Source organism: Diceros bicornis, chromosome 11 (genome assembly GCF_020826845.1).
Source record: "Diceros bicornis minor isolate mBicDic1 chromosome 11, mDicBic1.mat.cur, whole genome shotgun sequence".
In the NCBI taxonomy this organism is placed as follows: domain Eukaryota; kingdom Metazoa; phylum Chordata; class Mammalia; order Perissodactyla; family Rhinocerotidae; genus Diceros; species Diceros bicornis.
In genome coordinates, this window is record NC_080750.1 from 14,237,665 (window position 1) to 14,259,317 (window position 21,653).

General features: G+C 39.1%; 1 protein-coding gene across 7 annotated transcripts in view; it reads right to left on the reverse strand.

Moving 5' to 3' along the window:
* PRDM5 (PR/SET domain 5) overlaps nt 1–21,653 on the reverse strand; it is a 197,411-nt gene that overhangs the window by 122,433 nt on the left and 53,325 nt on the right. For 3 of the 7 annotated variants that reach the window (XM_058549984.1, XM_058549981.1, XM_058549983.1), the window contains exon 3: nt 4,819–4,959. The exons of 1 other annotated variant lie outside the window; for it this stretch is intronic. In XM_058549984.1, the coding sequence (XP_058405967.1) occupies nt 4,819–4,959 (141 nt within the window). The remainder of the gene's footprint in view (nt 1–4,818; nt 4,960–21,653) is intronic. 3 more of the 7 variants (XM_058549982.1, XM_058549987.1, XM_058549985.1) reach the window with 1 other exon arrangement.

Genomic DNA, 21,653 nt, shown 5'->3' on the forward strand with positions numbered 1-21,653 from the left:
GCGTACCAACACACCGCTTGTCCAGCCATGCTGAGGTGGTGTCCCACGTACAGCAACTAGAAGGATGTGCAACTATGACATACAACTGTCTACTGGGGCTTTGGGGAGAAAAAGGGCAAAAAAGGAGGAGGATTGGCAATAGATGTTAGCTTAAGGCCGGTCTTCCTCAGCAAAAAGAGGAGTATTGGCATGGATGTTAGCTCAGGGCTGATATTCCTCACACACACAAAAAAAACACCTCATGGGATCAATTGCTTGTAATTTTACTTTAGTTTAAACTTTTACCCTAATGAAAGACAAATATGTACCTTAGTGGAATATAATTCATTACAAGATCTTTCAGTTATTTAACTGATATTTTTATGGTATTATTGAACAAAATCATTAGACAATTGCATCTTACTATTCTGTAACAGACACATTCTAGAAAATATTGTATAAATACGATTTGTATAAATTTGATAGAAAAAAACAGAAATAGAGAAGAAACAGAATTAGAGGAAACTATTTATAATTTTGGGTATAAGTGATAAATCCTTCTGAAAGTTCTATTTCTTGGTTGCTTGGTTGTACCACTGCTATTTAAATTCTGCATCAACACTATTTGATAAGCCTGTGGATCTCGGTGGCTTGATGACAACAGAGCAAGTCCTCTCCGTGCTTCAAAAACATCCAAGTTGCTGCTCTCTTTGGAGATCCACATGTGATCTCCCAGCTCCACCATACTGAAACATCATGTGTCGCCAGAAAAGACTCCAGGATAGACCGCCCTAGACTGTCCATCCTCACACAAGGCAGAGGTAGGAGAGCAAATAATATGTAATAAAATAGCTCTGCTGGTAATGGGGAAACCAAATCGACATGGGAATTGGGGTGGAGCTGTGTTGATATCACAAGCTTGGCCTAATGCCCAGGGCCTTTAGCTTATTTAGACCATCCCCACACCCTGACACCCCGCATGAGGTGGACCAAGACCCAAGTGTTTTTCCATACGCTCCTTGTTCTGAGGACACCAAGCCAACTTTTCATTTATGTTGATAACCTATTACGAAAAGTCCCAGGGAAGATAGGACTGGAAATATGACCTTAAGAAAATGAGATATAACAACCCTCTCTCTCTGAAATGCCCAAAGGAGTCAAAGTTTCAACTTTAAATGACATAATTCTGTATTTAAACAAATAATTTTCTACCAAAAGATCAGGTATTTTTTAAAGCCTGCAAAACACTAAGTCAAATTTTTTTTAAATATTACAAGATATGTTTTTCCTTTAGTGTAACAAAATTAGCATTTAATAAGAATCACCCATTTCTTATGGAGTTTAAGAATTCTTCTGGTTCATTTTAAGCCACATCTTTCACATTTAGAATTTTCTGGTTTAGCTGGAAATATTTTTCAGAAGTCTGAACATACAGTTCAAATGATTATTCTGAAATGTGTGCATGTGGGAAGAACTGTTTGCTTACCAGATCCTTCTTCAATAATTCAGATACTTAAATCATCATTTCCGAAGCAAATTTTCCAAAATCAAATAAATTGCAAAACTAGAAATATAATCGAGTCTCCAAGAAAGACTTCCAATCCTTTGCCAAAACAGACCTCAAATTCTTAATCCTTCATCCAAAAAAACTGGACCCAGTATCGACGTTTTCCACCAAGCAAGCCACATAGCCACAAATGTTTCTCATTTACTCACTCTCGGGATATACAGCTCAAATAAAAAATTTCCTGAATACCCCAAATTTCAGATGCAATTTGGAATGCAAGTGATTCATAATGTTATGCAGGAAACATTGTAATCTTCTCTTACCAACTCAGTGTTTCTGGAATGCAAACCTCAGGAGATTATTGCAACCAATCAGAAGGCTGCCATCACTATCAGCCATATGACCAAACTATTACGTTCTCTGCACCTAGCTCAGATATGATCTTGAACTCTGAGCAATCTCCTACTCCAGCTACTGTTCAAGTAAGAAAGACGCTACCTCTAGGGAGCTAACAGAGATCCATACTGCGCTCCATGGCAAGAAACATGGTCACAGTGCACTCGACCCCCCTCCCAGAAAAGGCCAAGGCAGCGTTAAAAGGAATGAAAGGCATTGTCATCACCTCTTCACCAAAGACTCTCACAGCGGCCTCTGAACAGACACAGATTCTAATTAAATTCAAGTGTGAAACTTCACAGAGCCTCTGGTTAGTTTATGAGTCCTATTCTAATCCCATCCTTACCTTACCTCCCCTTATGAAGTCAAACAATAACTTCTTGAGGTACCAAAGTTGCAATAGTCATCTTCTGTAGATTCGTATTTTCTTTCAAGGAAAGAAACACAGTTGATATAGAGGAAGAAAAGCACTACAATGAAAGCACAGAATGAACATGAAAACTGTGTAAGTCTTAGCAATTGTGGTTACTAAAAAAGAGAAGTGTAGGTGGCTATAATATGATGAAATAAATAGAGCACAGAGTAGCAAATGCGGGTAGTGAGAGATGGAGATAAACACTTAGATAACTAAAGGGAGCGTTAGAAGCAAAATGTACAGTTAAAGGGAACTCTTAGACAAGGATGACCTGAGGGAGTCTGAGGCAAAACCCAAAGCTGAGCATGTAACACCTTGAAAGTTTGGGCAAATAGAGAGCCACTGATACTTCAGAAATAACAGCCAATAGGAAGCAATTTCTCAAACTAAACGATTTTCAGGAAAGCTTAAAATCATTAGTTAAGCATATGGAGAAAATAATCTAGTTTAAATAGAATAACGTTCTGTAAAACATAATAATGAAGAACCTACAAAACAATGGCTTTACCTAACGTACATTCCATGATTCTACAGGCAATTTTGACATTTACAAAGAAACACTCAAATTGAGTCTATAAATTAAAATTGTCACATAACTGAAGATCCTGTGAGATGAGTTTGCCTCAGGAAACCATGAAAAAATATAATGGAAAAAATTTAATGTCTACACAAACACAAAAAAGACAGATCAGTTTAAATTTGTGGTTGGATCAATGCATGTCATGAATAATCTATAAAGTAGCTTGAATATCTCTTAGCTGCCAAAAGATCCTATATTCCATCCCAACCCAGCCTTTTGGTAAGAGTCATCTCTCATTTATCCATACAAAATGAGACAGTAAACACATTGGTTATCCAATACTTATTTGTACTCAAAAAATAACACCAGGAAATGGAATATTCTAGATGACTATTTTCTGGTCACTTTAAAACCTAATTCTGTGCATTTTTCTCTCTTGCCAATGTTGGTTGTATGCTCAGAATTGAGTGAAATCAGCATAACCCTCAGCAAATTATTAAACTCTCAGAATTTTTATGAATAAATGACATGATATATATGAAGCTTCTAGAACAGTGTACATGGTAAATACTCAAGGAAATGTCAGTTTCCTTATTCTTTTCCCTTCCCTCTTGCTTCTGCCAACCATAGCTTTGCTTCCCTTCTGCAGTTTAGGATCCAGGAGCTGGGTTTTCACACGGGATCAGTCAATTCTCTGACAGAATGTAATGTTTCTTCTTAATCATCCATCTGATCAATGAGTTTTAATTATAGGGCCCCTCTAAAAACTTCTTGCCTTAACTTTTTCTCTTCTTACCTTAATTTCCACTGAGGGATAATCTAAGTTCAATTCATAGTTTGTTTCAGAGCCTAATGTTAGGTGCAGCACTATACTAGGGATACAGGGATACAGAATTCAATAAAACATGGTTCCCACCCAGGATGATTAATTTTATTTGTCAACTTGACTGTGCCACAGGGTGCCCAGGTAGCTGTTTGAGTGTTTCTGTGAGGGTGTTTTCGCATGAGATTAACATTTAAATAAATGGACTTGAGTAAAGCAGACTGTCCTCCACATGTGGGTGAGCCTTGTCCAATCAGTTGAAGGCCTGAATAGAACAAAAGGGTGACCCTCCCCCGAGTAAGAGAGAATTCTCCTGCCTATGGCCTTCAACCTGGAACATCTGCTCTCCCAGCCTGACAGCTTTTGAAGTGGGACAGCTTTTGAAACTCTTCCTGGTCTACAGCAGCCTTCCAGTCCTCAAAATGTCTCAAACTAGAACATCAGCTCTTCCTTATACTACACCAGCCTGTGGCCTTTAAACTCAAGGTGGGGCACTGGCTCTGCAGATTCTAGACTTGCCAGCCTCCATAACTGCATGAGCCAATTTCTTACAATACATCTCTCTGCATGTCTGTCTCTGTTCCTGTTTCTGTCTCTGTCTCTCTCTATAGATATAGATAAATACAGACACAGATATAGATATATAGATATAGATATAGATATAGATATAGATATAGATATAGATATAGATATACAGATTCAACTGGTTCTGTTTCTCTGGAGACCCCTGAATAATATACTACCCTCAAGAAACTACAAGTCTAGTCATGAGGATATACCCAAGTAAACTTTCTCCATGAAGCCTTTCCCAAACAACAACACAGAATATTTTGCTATGAGCCAGATAAACCATCAAATAGAAAACTATCAATAAACATTCACTGAATGCATTAAAAGGACTTGAAAGCAAGATCTGCCAAGGACAATATCAGACCATGTAATTCATTCCCTCAAGAATTCTCAAAAGTAAGTGATCTGTTTACAGCTAGGTGTCAATTTACAGCTAGGCCTGCCCTTTCCTGCACAGACTGTCTAGATGAGATTTCTCTGCTTTTAGGAGTTAGTTACTGTTATCTGCAGCAGGTCATTGAGAAATAAATTTAAAACAGGGTATACATTTACAAATTAGCTCATTCCCCTCACAGTGCATAGTACTAATAAGAAGCAAATAAGCTCACTTGAATGGCAGCCAAATTCTTCTGCTCCTGAGATGGTGCCTCATGAACGAAGCGAAGCCAGTTGGAGTGTCGTGGGTTGGTAGCATCCAAAACGTACAGAACTTCTCCCTTACTCCCACGAACCTGAAACATAAAAGGCTCCTGAATTTGAAGTCAGTACCAGTCATACTAAAATTATCAAGGTTAGAACATGGTATTTTCTCATAAGTGTATACCTTTCTTATTAACAGGTGTTAAATAGATGCTGGATTAACATCCATTCTTCCCCTTAAACATAAGTACAAATAGAACCTACTATTTCATTTGGCAGATGTCTGGATGACTCACAATTGTAATCAACTCCCAGAAACAACCTGTGCTGATGGCTCTTTTCTGGTCAAAATTATTTCTTTGTATATATATTTTTTAATATATGTGTTAAATTGCAATTGTTCAGAGGATAACCATAATTGCAATTCATCCCCTTTTTCCACAGACAAGGTAGTATGGCTTGGTTCCCCAATTAAAGGGGCGGAGCTGGAGCAATCCTTTCAATTTCTCTCTCCACCTGCTTGCTGAATCATTTCCATACGATGAGAATTTGCTGATCTAACCAGTGGAATCTGACATCCATTGAGCCACAATTTCACATTTTAACTAGTGGATGCACATAACAAGTTCCATTTTGTCTTTACATGGTCTGCTCATGGCTTGGTGCGAAGGACAGTGGGCGCTCTACTTTCTGTTTCATGCCATAAGCCCTCCTGGCCAGATCTACTCAACTTTCAATTTGAGGGAGGAGAGTAACTGCCAAAGGAGCAGGTTGTCCATTGGACATTCCTGAATACAGGTTGCTTCGAATCTAGCTTCCCTAAAACCCCTGTCTTGTAGGGTACTGGGTACTTGCTCAGTTTAATAAAACATATACCAATCTTTATCCCACACTCATTTTTTGTTTATATTCAGTTGCAATCCAGAGAGGAGAGGAGAAGGAATGAGTGATTAGCACTCCAGATCTCCAACACCAAGTAACACAAATACACAGACTATAAATTCACCTTTGTAGACGTGAGGTGGGGAAAAACAGATCCCTGATTTCCAAAATTTTATTTTATAAAATAAAGCACAACCAGCCTAATAAGATATGTATTTTCATGACACATTTGGACAATCATTTATTCACTCAACAAATACTTACTGAGTCCCTACCACGTGCCAAATACTGCTTAAGGCACTGGGAATCTTTCAGCAAATGAGAAGGATAAAGCCTAATGTCATAACACTTAAGAGTAAACAAGCGTAGAATATAACTTCAGGTAAAGATAAGCCTTGAAGACAACCAAAGCAGAGTAGGAGGACACACAGTGAGGATGTGACCAGGGAGCCAGGCAAAGAAAGGGTTACTGAAGATCTAGTTAACTAACATAGTCTGTCCAATGTTTTTCAGTCAGAGAAACTATGTGTTCTGTTTCGCAGAAATTGATGTCCCGGTTTTGCAGATGTTGCTGTTTTGAAGAGAAACTCACATGTTTGCAGAAAGACTCCCTCCAATTGTTCAAGCACAGTTTTTCAAGTTACCTTAACTCTTGAGTATCTTAAATTCTCCTCCTCTGGGAGGGTTCAAACAGCCATTTTTAGATCCTGTGATGTATGTAATAACATGTTTACCTGCTACACATGTGCCTTAAAAGAATATAGTTGTTACACAGTTGATACAAATAAACCTGTTATCTTCTACGCTCTTGTGTATAAAGTCTCCACCGGCACTGGAGACACTGTTTGGGGAGCTATCCCCAGTGTTCTCCATTGTTTGTGCAGGCAATAAACCTCTTCTTCACCTACTTCTGCCTTGGTTGTGCTTTTCAGCTCCACACTGGCCACAAGAGGAACCCACTGAGTTCAGTTACAAGGAGAGAAGGGCTATCTCAGGTGAGGTATCAGGCAGAGCTTCCCTGATGCGGTGGTGTGAGAAGAGATCTAAATGAAGGGAGGGCACAGGCCAGTGGATGGCTGGGGAAAGAGTGTTTCCAGGCAGAGGGGAGCAGCACACAAAAGGCAAATGGAAAAGCCCTGAGTTGGAAACAAATTAGGTCTGTTCAAGGAAAAGCAAGGCCGTGGGGCTGGAACAGATATAGCAACTGAGAAAACGGTGGGCGTTGCAATCAAACAGACTGGCACAGGCCAGATGACATACCACCACCACCATACAGACCAGGAAGCCATCTACAGAGGTCAAGTTACTCAAAAAGCTGTTAGATAAAAACATCTGCTCCGTGCACTACAAAGACTGATATTTCAAGATTCTAACATACACTGTCTATAAAAAATACATTTAGCCTGCTCTTGTCACCAACTAGGTGCCTCGGGAAACTCAAAAGGTGGGTTTGGAAGCAATTACTGTTTTTCCAGGTTGTTTCTTTTCCTTTTGTATGTTAAGGAGATGTAAGCGGTCCTGAAACTGACCAAGCAAGGCACTCAACAGAGATGTAACCACCAGCCATCCTGAAACTGACCAAGCCTCACCACAAGAGCTATGCCCATTACCTTTGCCTTATTTTTAATGCAAGATCTCTCCAGGAGGAGCTTAGGCCTCATTATGTGGAAGCATGTTCTCCAACTGAGCCTGTGCAAGCCAATACTCGCTTCTCCCTTTTGAATATTCATTCCTCAACCAAATAAGAGTTCCTGCTTTCCTTTGTTCGGAGGAAGCCATGACTTTGGAAATGATTCGTCGTTGCCTATTTGCTGCAAATACATTTTACTTTGTGAGACAACTTCCACTGCTGTACAGTCTTATTTAACTCACCAGGAGGTGAGCCCACTTGGTTCGCTATCACTCTTACTATCTTAAATACTACCATGTTTCTCAAACAATTCTTGTTTTCTTAAATGCCCAATGATCCTCAATAACCACGTAAAAATCCCTGTAGTGAAATGCCAACTATCACTGGGGAGCAGGAATTTAATTTTTGATATTGTAATTGCCCAAAAACAAATTTAGGGCTATAAATAACTCATATTTATACCTCCTATGTTTAGGTGTGAAGCGATGGGAATCTGTAACACTTCTCACTAAATAACAAACTCATGCTGAGAAGATCTGCTTTGGGAAGTCCTTGAAAATTTTCCTGCCTTCCTGCCCACCCCTCCACTCGCTGCCCGCCGGGTCACGCCAAAAATGTCCAACAACACCATTATGACAGAGAGAAAGGGCCCTCTACACCTCTCCTCCAAGGGGACACCAGTCTACATTTCTCTAAGCAGAGTAAATAAATAATTTTAAATATTTGGGTATAAAGTCTCCTTTCCAGGTTCCTCCATAGCTACAGTAATAAAACTATTTATATTAACGAACAGCTAAATTAAGCTGAGCAGGTAGCAACGCCATTAGATACTTGAAAGAAAAACTTTCTCAGAACCAAAATTTAAAATCTACAGCTGTTGTTGAAATCTGCACAATCCAGCTAATTTTACGTAGGGAAACGCCCATGGCATATCTCAGTTTGAGAGGATAGCCCTACTTACAGAAACTAGTTAATGGCCCTCCCTTGTCATACATTTGTTACCCAGTATTAAGTACAATACATATCAGATGTGTTGGACATTTGGAATTCTTTCTTCAAAGATGTGAAACATAAGAAAGATGTCTCTGTGGCTTGTTACTGTAGGCACATTTACCGGGGGCACTGTTTGTTTATGTATTTTACCTTTTTCCCAGGCCCTTTGGCTCCAACTATGTTCAACTGCTCAGTATTAGTATCTCTCTCCTTGCCTGTCCATTAGATGTATGCACTTTCTGGTTGTTTATTACCTTCTCACCCCATATTCCAGCTTAAAAGAAATGCACCATTTAATTTTACATTAAAATTCTTGTGAAATTTGTCACGTTCAATACATTCAAGTTTACATACTGATTTACTATTATTATATTCTCATAACGTCACGATCACGGGCAGCAATCTACTCTAGTTGCCTACACATGCATATCTGAAATAACTTTTTTGTTTATGAACAGAGCAACTGCCCATTTATTTTATTCTGAACACCCTTACCCAAATGACTTTTTAAGTTCCTACACAGGCTTTGCTGGCTACCTGTTTTCTCCAACTTTCGAGTGGCTGGCCGTTTCCTCATTCCACCATCTCAGTCTTCAACACTCACTAAAGCTGTTAGATTATCTGCTCACGTGACTTTGATCTTCCTATCCTAACCACAGCATTCTGCTCACTGAAACGTCTAAAACACACATTCAGAGATAACCTAATCCATGCTTCCTCTTTCCAGAGAAACCAAATCAAAAAAACTCCAGACTGATGGCTATTATTAAAGTCACCATTTATCTACTTTATTTTGATACTGAGCCCTGAGGTAATAAATTGAACATTTTTAAAGTCTAACGAATAAAGAAGATTCAAAATTCCTCTTAGTATCATGTTCCAGCATCAAACTAACCTTTGCAGCCAAAGTGTATATTTTTTTCCTGTCAAAACTAGTCTTCCAAATACCATCTTCTTATATTTGAATTTTCATGGAAATGAAGCGTATTGGATACTGTTCTACCGAGGATCGTCTTCCGCATACCTGGGGCCTATAATGAAGTCAACATTCTCATCTTGCAGTAAAAACCATATTAATTCCAAACTGTTTGATTTCCACAGGCTTCCTAAGCCAGTTACACAAAAAAAGCTAGCTAAAATAGGAAATGGAAAGAAACCCTCGTGTGAAAATGAAAACCTTCACACTTCAGTTCAGTTGTTCATATCTCTGTGACTTTTGCTACTTTATATTAAATGAAAATTATCACTGTGTGGAAACCTGGCAGGTTCTAGTCCCTGTTAAATGCTATGACATCACTTTTCAAGTGTCCAAGGGGATCTGGTAGCATGGATCTGTCACTTTGTCCAGATTACAAATTAGCAGTATTGAATATAAATCACAGCAGATTCTGTCTTCCCACCCAGTCAAGGACAGAGGAAATCACAAAAAGATTCAGCTCAAACAGAAAACCCTCACATGTAAGTGAAAGTAAAAATTGGAAATAGGTCATCAATACAAATTTTCTTTTCCTAAATTTAAATATATTCTTTGTTAATTGGGTCAACTATAGACAGAGAAGCTTATTTATTATTTGGATGGTTAATTTTCACAGGAGAGGAGTCTACACTGTTACTTACTCTATTATTTTTCTTCAATCATTTCGAATGCCTAAGGAATTCTTCACTCACTACATAGAGGCCATCAGGGTTCCCAGGGCAAAGCTTATCACACAGATTTGTCTCCAGACAGGGCAAAATGTAACCGATATAATTTTATTTAACATGAGGTAAAATTTAACGGCACTGAAGTATCATCAGTTCCAAAAAAGGTAGCAATAATATCCTTAATCAGAAGTCACAATGTTATGTTGTAGGATTTATTTATTAAAGAAAATATTTTTCTCTTTCTGTCTGTCAACAAGGCTTTTCAAAGAAGGTAGTTTTAAGCACTAAGATTTAGAGTACAGATGTCTTTAGAGTATAAAATGTCACCATATTTTTGCATTTAAATTACAGGCATTCTTCCTGCAATTGTCTTTAACTGAAGTAAGGCCAGGTTGCCTTCAGTGTTGAATTCACCAGACATCAGGGGATCTTTAGGAGCACAAAAAAAACCAAGTGTGCTCAAGTAATCCATTCTGACAGCACACTGTTGTCAGATTTAAACCAAAGGGAGACACACTTTCAGAAATCAGCAAGGATCATCACTGGGAAACTGTAGTGATTTATAGTTTCTAAGCAAAAGGTGGGAGTTTTTTTCCTGTTATTTTTCAAAGGATTCTGTCTAAAATTCTTGCTTGCTTTGGTGCTTATAGACACCGCCCCCCCAAGATACATACACATCACTGAAGCGTATCTGCTTATATCTCCTCCCCATACTATCTAATATGGATATATTATAAGACCCATGGATTCTCTCACCTTCAGATGAGAAAGCAGAGGGAGAGAAAACACAGGCTTTTACAGATCCCTGTCTCTTTACTGAAGAGCATGCAAAATATAATACACATGCAAAGTTAAATAACTTAAAAGGAGGGATGAGAAAAATAGTCTCTTTTTCACTACAAATAATTAGCGCCCTAAATATTTCAAGGTGAAAGGAACCTCAGGAAGGCATTCTCGAGTGGGAAGAATGCTGAACGAGGAATAGAAGAGCCAGGTGTTATCCAAGCCCTGACTGTATCACTCCGAGTGAGTCACTTCCTCTCACCGCGTTGAGCCGCAGTCTGCTGAGCTCTACAATGGGGATGATGGTCTCTGCCCTGCGACCTCTACAAACTGTGCAAGCATCAAAAGGACTAAGGCGCATGACAGTTCTTTATACCAATGGATGTTCTGCAACCATAAAGTATTGGGAAACTGAGGCTCACAGTAGATATCAGACACCTTAGAGATGAACACTGCTTTCAATGGCACAGCTGGGAACATATGTACCATGTTTCCGCCATGTCAACTTTTTCAGGGAACAAACATGAAGGATAACCTAAACACCACTATCAAATCCAAATATATATCCAAACAGCCTCTGTTTGAACACCTGAAGTAAGAGCAGGTGCCAATAAAAGGGAGCAGCAAATTCAGATGCCATTTCAGCTGAATCGACACTCTTCCTAATGCCAAACTGAAACATGTTGCTTGATAACCAACTGCCATCAACTCCAGGTCCGTCCTCTTAAGTAGTTTTAATTTGTCTTCCACATATAGCCCTTCAAATATCTGAAGGCAGGAGTCTCTCCTTCTCTATTTTCTCTTCTACAAGACAAATAACTCTTTCCTTGTCTGATGTGATTTTAAGTTCCCTCACTATCTTGGTTGTCCTCTTAGGGATGCACACTAATTTCTCAAAGCTCTCTTAATATGGGACAGGATACAGCACGCAAAGGACTATTATGACCCGTGATCTGGGCATGATTTCTATTGACGCAGCTTAAAATCAAAAAAGCTTTTTTGGGTGCCACATCTTACACTTAGCTGAAATAGCCTTTTTCATCAACTAGCCTGTGCTAAGAAAGTCCACGTGATACGGTCCAAGACACAAAGGCAAGCTGAACTGAGGAACTCGGTCAGGTTTATGTGGCTAAGCAAATCCTAGACTTGGGCAATGGATTGCTCAGAGACGGAAGCCTTTTATTTGGTATAATCTCAATAAATATTTTATTTACTAAAAGCTCAGCTAATGTGTCTTTCTTTTTTAACTGCCATTGCCTGTATTTCCTTTAAATGCTCAAAAATATTTTATGAGAGGTAATGAGAGACTTAATGTAAAACTTTTAAAAGCACTCCGTGTCTTGCTTTTCAAAGTACTTTTAAAATGGGGCTAATATTTTAAAAGAAGAAATAACTGACATAAACTAAAAAACAGTGAAAAGTACCTCATCTTTTCCACAGTAAATTTATGAGAGAGTCTTAACAGAGTAGCCACTGTCCCCTTATACAGTTTTACAAACATGTTCAGGTAGGTATCCAAATTTTAGTGACATTTTTGGATAGACGTTTTTTATTGCATAAATAAAGTGAATTTAGCTGACATTCGCTTACTATACCCATTACCTCAGGGGTTTTCTTTAAAGAACATGCAAGGGTTAGTGCATGAATATTGTGACATCTATTTTCACTACTTACTGGCTTTCTTGTTTACTTGTTGATTCTGTCAATATCATAAAGGCAGATAACTTCTCTATAAGTAAAGTGTTACTTCACCAAGGAATTGGAAAACCACGTTACTAAAGTCAGCGTGTCTTTTGACAGTTTGGTAGCATCCATCAGATCAATCAGAAATGATGTACAAAACTTGAAATCTGGTTAGAGTTTTATGAGCCTATAGAGTTGCCCAATTTTTTAATATAGATTTGGAGACTTGCACAGACCTAAAGCCTCAGTCAGCTTTTAAAGAACCTCCCCTGTGGCATATGAAAAGGGTACACAAATTGCACCAAATAAGAAGTAGCAAATTTTAGTAGCAAAATTCTAATCGTCAGACATGAAATCATTTGAAAAAGTTGGTTGTGTAAAACAATGATAATCTCCAAGATCCTGAGATTACAGTTTTGATGGTGTTTTTAAAAGATGCTTTGTATCTGAAAACTTCTATGTGAAGGTTATAGAAAAACCGAATAACAAGGAGCACTGTGCAGTCCACAAGGAAAAAAATTTTTTTGAAAAAGTCCACTTTTCTTTTGATCCTGATCTCCTAACACAAATTCCACTCCTCTAGTCCTTGTGTTTTGAGATTTTTCCTAAATACATAGTTTTCCTACAGCTATTAAAATTGAATCTGTCCAACCCATTTAAATGAACTGTATTCTCTTCATCGACATCTGCAAAATGTATACAACTCAACACAGAAACAAATCAACTATGTTAGTATAAGAATGCAGACAACTGATACTTCCCAGTTACTAAGGTTCATCCTTTCCCTTCTCATAATCATCCAACAATCATAGTTCTGTGCCGAAGAATTCTAAAAAGTAACATCAGTTATCAGTAAACAACATTTATTGAACAACATTCACTATACATTTCTTTATTGGTTATTTCTAAATGTGCTATGAAAAGCTACAGATGAAATTCTAGAATACAGTTCCTTTACTCAACATCTCCAGTATTAATGAGGAAACAGAAAACACAAATTAAAAAAAAAAAAAAACTCGAGCCAGCCCTGATGGCCTAGTGATTAACGCTCACCACTTCAGCGGCCTGGGTTCGTTTCCCAGTCACAGAACCACACCATCTGTCTGCCCGTAGCCATGCTGTGGAGGCGGCTCACATTGAAGAAGAGAAGGACTTAGAACTAGAATACACAACTATGCACTGGGGCTTTGGGGAGGGAGAAAAAAGAGGAAGATTGGCAACAGATGTTAGCTCAGGGTGAATCCTTCCCTGCCCACAAAAAAAAACTCACAAAGCAATGTACTCATTATTATAAAGTAGGTATACACATGAACTTCAGTCATTCTTTTCAAAAACATTTAGTACACGTGGATGCCAAGTAACACAGAGCGCCAGGTCCTTAGAATGGCCCAGAGTGAAAAGTCAATGTTAGAGAAGAGTATGTTGTGAAAGGTTCCAGGACAGAAGGCAGGTGTGCAAAAAGCGTAAAGCGGGCAGGCCTGAGTCTGCTATGCTTAGAACGGCCCGCTTGTAAGATCAGCCTTTGGCTGGCATGTGGGCACTTGGGCTCTCAAGGTTTCCTCAGTCAACAGTTAATAGATAAGGGTGATTCACTGTGCCTAGACTGTGTAACAACACGGTTTATGCCGAACACCTGCTTTTCTTCTGGGAATCTGGAATTTTGATATGTGCTAAGCAGACAGTGCCTATAAGCCCCCAATAAAAACCTTGGGTACTGAATTTCTAATGGGCTTCCTTGTAAAGAATCATCACATGTGTGTGGCTGCCTTTTCATTACTGGGAGGAGAGTGTGCTGTGTGTGACCCCTCACAGGAGGAGAAAGCATAAGGAAATCTACACATGGGTTCCTCCAGACTCTGCCTGTGCCTTTTTCCCTTATGATCCAGCTGTATATTCTTACCATGTCACTGTAAGAAGTCTTAGCCATGAGTACAACCATATGCTGAGTCCTATGAGGCTTTCTAGTGAATCTCTGAATGTGGGGGTGGTCTCGGGGACCCCCAACACACACGATGAGTTTAGTTCCAGGTGCTGAATGAATGGGATATAAATTTGTCAAAAGAAGAGGCAGAAGGTCATTTCAAGATCAACAGAGTTTCACCATACGCATATTTAATTTACACAAGTTAAAGTACATCTGTTCAACCAAAGGAAAAAATAAACAAGAAAAACATCAAAGAAAGAAAATAAATTTAAATAGTAAGGACTACTCCTTTTCATGGCCCATAATTTTAATTATATGAGATTGTTGCCTTATGAACTGGTTTCAGAACCTAAGCCCTGCATAAGATGTGACTCCACTGTAGAGAAAATCATCCCAATGAAGGAATGATAGAACAGCTTAGTCATTTTGGGAAGAGGAGGCAAGAGGAACGATATCAGTAAATTTGGTTGGGAAGACACAGTTAGTAAAAAAGCCGCGAAACTCAAATTTGGTGGTTCAAGTAGCAAAATCAGAGAAACAACAGGAAATAAACAGGAAATGTATGAATTAAGATGCTTTGTCCTTCATCTAACAGAAACTTCAATGGCTAAGACTAATCAGGATTCACCTCCTAGGGGTCATCTTTTTGGAAATAACATACTGCTGCATGGAGGAAAAATGGAAACTTGGCCAACATCTTGATTCAAGTGGGAAAGATGAAAGGGGATGGATGATGGGTGGGCAAACAACAACTCTAATATGCAGGATAGATTGTGTGTGGAGGGAAAACTTGGTGAAAGGAAAAAAACTAAATAGGCTATTACAATGACCTACATGTGAATTAATAAGGTTCTGGAAAGAGGTAATGGCTATAAAAATGAAAATGATGAGTAACTGCAAAATAAACATCTGGGTATAATCTGTTTATGAAACTAATGTGAGGGACAAGCCAAAGAAAGAGCTGCAAATACTCCAAAATGCTAAGCCTGAATGATCTGTCTCATTGATGCTAATGGGAAATTGAAAAGGCCATGGCTATTTGAAAGGAAACAGTAAACAGGAAGAGAAAAGCCTGGCATTCAACTTGGGAATTTTCATAGATAAAAAGGAGATCTAAATAGAAATGTCCTTTGGAATTAAAAATCAGAGCTAAGGAGAGAATGAAAGATGAGGGTGGAAAGTGTTGATTTAGAAGCCTTGAACATAAATAAAGTTGGTACCTAATATCTGAAAAGCAGAGTATAAAAGGAGAAAATCAGACAGATCAACCCTGCAGGAGGTATGAATCCAAGGCAGACAAAACCAGAACAGACAAGCACATTTAAGGTAACCACAGAAAGGAATACAAATACAAAAATTAAGTAATACTTATACTATATGTAAGCAGAGAGAAAAGTAGAAAATTCTTCTCAAATCCTCCTCCCACACATCTAGCCTATCAGGTGGGTTGGCCAAGGATCCCAACTCTCCATCTCCTAGCAGTGTCACAATACGGTGAAAAGATGGCAAAATATGACCCTCACATACAAGGCACAGAAGGCCCTTGAGTGCCACAGAACAGTATCCACAAGGGCAATTTACATTGTCCCTCCACGTTAAGGAGCGTTCAGAAAAGAAGTCTTCTCCAAGAAGCTGATCTCTACTTGCTCCTGAAGGATTTAGGTTCCTCACTCAAAATTTCTAGCTAAAGCTCTCACCTCCTATCATCCAAATGAGAATGGAAGGACTGGCTCACAAGGGGCCACAACATCCATGTTGTACACACTTCTCTCTTACTGTAGTTCATTTTCCAGAATTCTGCCAAAAGGCTTATGTTGCCAGGAGGTGGGATCACTGGAATACGAATATCTGCCTGCTGCAGACCAAGTGTGTCTGGCATCAATAATTGCTCTGGCAGCAAAAGGCCTGGCAACAAATGCCGTCCAACCTAGGGCACAAACACTGCAGCAGAGGATGGTTTCTGATAAAGAAAGCTGGGGCTTTTCCCTTCATCTGATTTTCTCGCAGCTGGCATTCTAGGCTTGGGCCACTCGAGTCAATGGAAATGAGAACGGCCCTGGAGGGGGAGTTCTTCATAAAAGGAATCTTGGGTGTTCCAAGGGATCCTTCAGGAATGTGGTCCCTTCCAGACATCTGGGGCTTCCTGGGCTATCTGGGCCCTCTGACTGCCACTCAGGCCACTTAATCCTCACTCTCAAATCCCCTCAATCTGAGGCCAGCTCATGGCCTGGGTAAGAAGAATACGGGTAGATGCTAAGATTATTCAGTGCTTGCTATTGCTGAGTCAGCCCTGACATCAATTCTGCTCTGACTCTGCGTTTTTTATTTGTTCTCCTGTGGGACAATCTAGTATCTCATTCCAGACGTAGTGCCTAAGTGACTGGGTTCCTACCCAGCTTGCTTTACACTCCATGTAGGCACTCTGTTCGCTGAATTCGTTTTCCTCAATCCCAACCTTTTTTTAACAAGATCACAGTCATGCACTGTTGGTATCGCCCGAAGCCAGATGGAGGCCAGTCCCAGTCCCCGCCAGCTGGCACTCTTTGGTCCTCTCCATGCCAGCAAGCCCACTCTTCTGGGATGGGTAACCCAGATGGTGGATTATAGTTCCTTAATTTAGACACCCCTCATAGACGGATCTCCTGGATTCTCATCTACCCTCAGACTCAAATCTTACTCAAACCTGGGCCTGATTCTGGCTCAGATGCTCTGCCTCTTTCTGAGCACGAGCATCCACCAGTACTTCCTGGTCCAGACTTCCCTAGTCTGACCCACCCTCACCGCCATCAGAGCTTCCTAAACTTTTCTTGCTAAGATATCAAGAAAAGCTCTTAGATTTGGGGCATGTTCTGACAATGATCCACTATCTGAACATAAATAGCATTTTCATAATTGAATGTTTTCCACATTGACTCAAAATCTATCTTCAAATCCATCCTTCAAACTGCCGTCAGAGTTCTCTTTGTAATTCACCCATCTCCTCACACCAATGCCTGTTTATGCAAGCTGCCCATTTTCTGCCAGAAGTCCAAACTCCTTAGCATTACACAGAGGGCCCTTCACATGCTGACTTGTCTCAGCTCAGGCCACTCTACCCACCTCCCACTGCATGACACACAGGTACACACCCACACACACCTGGTCCAGACTATCTAGGAACACACATCCTCCGCCTGCAGCAGGGGAATAAAGCTCACACTTCCACCTGAGGGATGCTCACATGAGTCAGATTCCATAACGACGAAAGGCTCCCATTTGGGGTAGTATCAGGTTACTTTTACTGAACATATGCTTTAGAGTTAGTCAAGTTCATTCTATGAAAACTGAAACATGAAAGAAAAGGATCCTGCTTTAAAGAAGAAATAACAATAGTAATAATAGCTAACAGTTATTAGATGTTTATCATTTATCAGGCACTTTGCTAAGCACCTTTACACATGTTATATAATGTACTCCTCAAAACAATCCTATAAAGTAGGTGCTACATATTAACCACGTTTAACAGATGAGGAAACTGAGGGACAAACAGAATAAATAATTTTTCCAAGGTTTCACAGCTAGTTAAGTATTGAAGCTAGGGTTCAAACCAAGACAATCTGATTCCGGAGCCCACTACATTACAACACCTCAATGTACTTACAACTTTAGTCACTAGTTGCCAAAGGGTAAGCAGAATTCGAAGAATGACTTCTCATCCCCTCGCCCTCATAGAATGCCCTCCTATATGAATGTGAAACCTGTGAATATGATGTGACATTACTACTATGATCATGCTGTATCACAAAAGGGAGATTATCCTTGGGGAGCCTAATCTAATCACACGAACTGTTTAAAAACAGAGTTTTCTCGGGCTAGTGAGCAGAGAAGAAGTCAGAAAGCTAGGTACATGTAAGAGATCTGATATGAGGGAGATTCTCCACCGCTGAGATGGACGGACCACAAGACGGCCTGAGAGTGGCCCCTAAGAGATCTAGGGACTAAAAGCAGTCCTTGGCCAACAGCCAGCAACAGAACAAGAAGCTGAGTCCTACAACCTAAAGGAACTGAATTCTACCAACAATCTGAATGAGCTGGGAAGCAAATTGATCTTCAAAGCCTCCAGATAAGAACTTAGTCTTGCCCACACCTTGATATGGCCTTGTAAGACCCTTAAGCAGAGAACCCACCCAGACTTCCCACCTACAGAACTGTAATTATGATAAAAAACAAGGGTGTTGTTTGAAGCCCCTAAGTTTGTGGTAGTTTGTTGCAGGCAACAAAAAACAAATACTCACTTCTAGTACGAAATTCTATATTAGTTTTCTATTGCTGCACAACAATTACCACCAACAGAACAGCTGAAAACAATACCCATTTCTTATCTCACAGGTCTATAGGTCAGAAGTCTGGATGGGCTTGACTGGATTCTCTGCTTAGGGTTTATGGAGAAGGCTCTTTGTAGGAATCTGCTTCCAAGCTGGTTCAGGTTGTTGGCCCAATTCCAGTTCCTTGAAGCTGTAGGACCAAGGGAGGTCCTATTTTCCTGCTTCTTTCACATCAGATGAGATGATAAATGATGATTAACACCTACAAATAGTGTTAATTATGTAAAAAGAACACAAATGCCTTTAAATATAATATAAACATATATTTAATGTAAGGAATTTAGTCTTATATTAAATGAAGAAAGGGGAGGAAAAGAATACGGAAGGGACCTACAATGTATTCTTTTTAAATTTTAATGCTAATTCTGGGTTACAGGGGTAATCGGTTCCTCTTATAAAATTAAAGCATATATATATGCTTCTACATTTCCCATTTCATCAGTTTTCTCCAAATCTTAAACCTTAAATTATGTTTTTTTTACATTTATCATAGAGCTGCCTGAGTATACTTTAACTAGTGTATACAGAGATATCAAACTTATTTAACACATAAGGAAACTGGTGACCATAAATATTTTTCTATTACCTTTTCACCTCATAAAGACACAATAACCCATTAAAAATACAGATATAGAACACTAAAGAGAAGAAGTTGGGGAAATTGACTCTCAAAAGGCATTATGTAACACTAGTTTAAGTTTTTAAAAGTGTGCTTACAAATCTAGGGCTTTCCCCAAGAGAGTGTTCTTAATTTTGCAACAAAATACCTTTTAAGATAAGTCATCTAAACTTACAAAGTGACAAAAACACCTTCTTTGTCAAAGATATATCACTTCACTGGCAGCTGTTAGCACAAAAATGAGAAAAACTTGTCCTGTGCACATACAAAAACCGTAAGACTAAAAACTCTAATGACCACCTCACTGGACTCATGATTTTACCTTCCAAATGTGTTCACTGTGTGAAATGGAAACAACATTAGAATGTTGTGTCACATGAGCTCCTGCAAGACAGAATAATTTATACATGTGGGTACTATGTTCTGTCTCATGAATTTATCTAACAATTTACTTTCGTTAACAATGAGTCCCTTACTAACTCTAAAATCTACTACTTAACTCATATATTGTTACCCTACTATATTTACCTTTAATAGTTTTCTACTACAGAAATATCCATAGTTCTTGGGCTTTTACCTAAGCAAGCATTGGAAATGCTCCCATACAACATCACAATTCCTTAACCAGATGTTTTGGAAAGCTGGTTTTTAAAAATTTTATTTTAGAAAGGTAAATGGTGCATTTATTGTATTTACATAACATTTTCTACAGGATTTGGAACACGATCCCATAATCGAACACATTCATATTTCTGCAACTAAAAGTATGAATAGTCATGCTAAGTAGGATAAAAACAAAAGGCTACAAACAGCCTCATGTAAGTTCAAGTCAGGTTTTGCTGCTAAATAAGTTATTAAAAAAAAGACATTTGGGGGGTCAGCTCCATGTTGTAGTGCTTAAGTTCAGCACACTCTGCTTTGGTGGCCCAGGTTTGTGGGTTTGGTTCCCAGGTATGGACCTACACCACTCATCAGCTATGCTGTGGTGGCAACCCACATGCAAAATAGAGGCAGACTGGCCACAGATGTTAGCTCAGGACTAATCTTTCTCAAGCAAAAAGAGGAGGATTGGCCACAGATGTTAGCTCAGGGCAAATCTTCCTCAACTACAACAACAAAAGACATTTGGTTTTCAGAGCTTTTTGGATTTCAGATTTCCAGGTAAAGGTCTATGGACCTAGAGATTAAAAAGAATAATCAGACAACCCATTAGAGTCCTTTTTCTCCACAGAGATGAGATAAATTTATTAAAATCATGACAGGTGTTCTGGCAATGGTACCAACGGAAAGTGCACTGCCACAGAATTAAAGAAAAGTGTGCTAATTTACCTGGCAACAGAGATCTTTCATATGCTAAATCTAGATAAGGTTATGCAGACAGCAGGTACTCTGTAAAAGTGTACTCAGCACTATGACTCCTAAGACAGATTTTCTCAGTGGAGAACTACTCTCACACTCTTTTTGACCTGGAAGTAAAGCCTATAGATAAAAAACAGGGCTATAATACTAAGATCTATAGTCTCTTCCATACATTAGAATGTATTCCTCTTTGGGTCGCCTAAAATCTACTTATTAACACACAAATTGGAGACAACATGCAAGTCCTGGGCAATACGACAACCTAGCCCTCCTCTGGGTTTTGAAATGTCTGAGATTTGTAAAATACAAAATTACCATCTTAAACTAACAGACAAAAGAATATGTATGTGTTTTGGTTGATCTCTAGGGCCTGACAGAGGGAAAGATTTTTTACAAACATGATTCATTAGTCAAAAGTTAAAAAGTAACAAATAGGCACATGAAAACGTTAATTAACTAAGCTGTCCTAAAACTTCTTCAAAGAACAAAGTACTTTCACAGTAGTCATTTATCATACAGTAAAGAAATTATAGGCCAAATCATTAAATGGAATTTATTCAAGTCCATGAACATTAATCTTCTTTATATAAAAAGAAAACATGGAATTTCTCAGGTAGACTTTTATGCTAACTTTCAGCAGGGTTTGGAGAACCTCCATTGTATGCAAATAGTTACATGCATGCTAGTGGTTTTGACTTGTAGAAAATATCATACCTAACTTGAGAAAAAATTCATTCAATCCACTTTTTTATAGTAAATATAAAGTAAAGGGGCTGGCCCGGTGGCACAAGCAGTTAAGTGCACGTGCTCCGCTGCGGTGGCCCGGGGTTCGCCGGTTCTGATCCCCGGCACGCACAGACACACCGCTTGGCAAGCCATGCTATGCCAGCGTCCCATATAAAGTGGAGGAAGATGGGCATGGA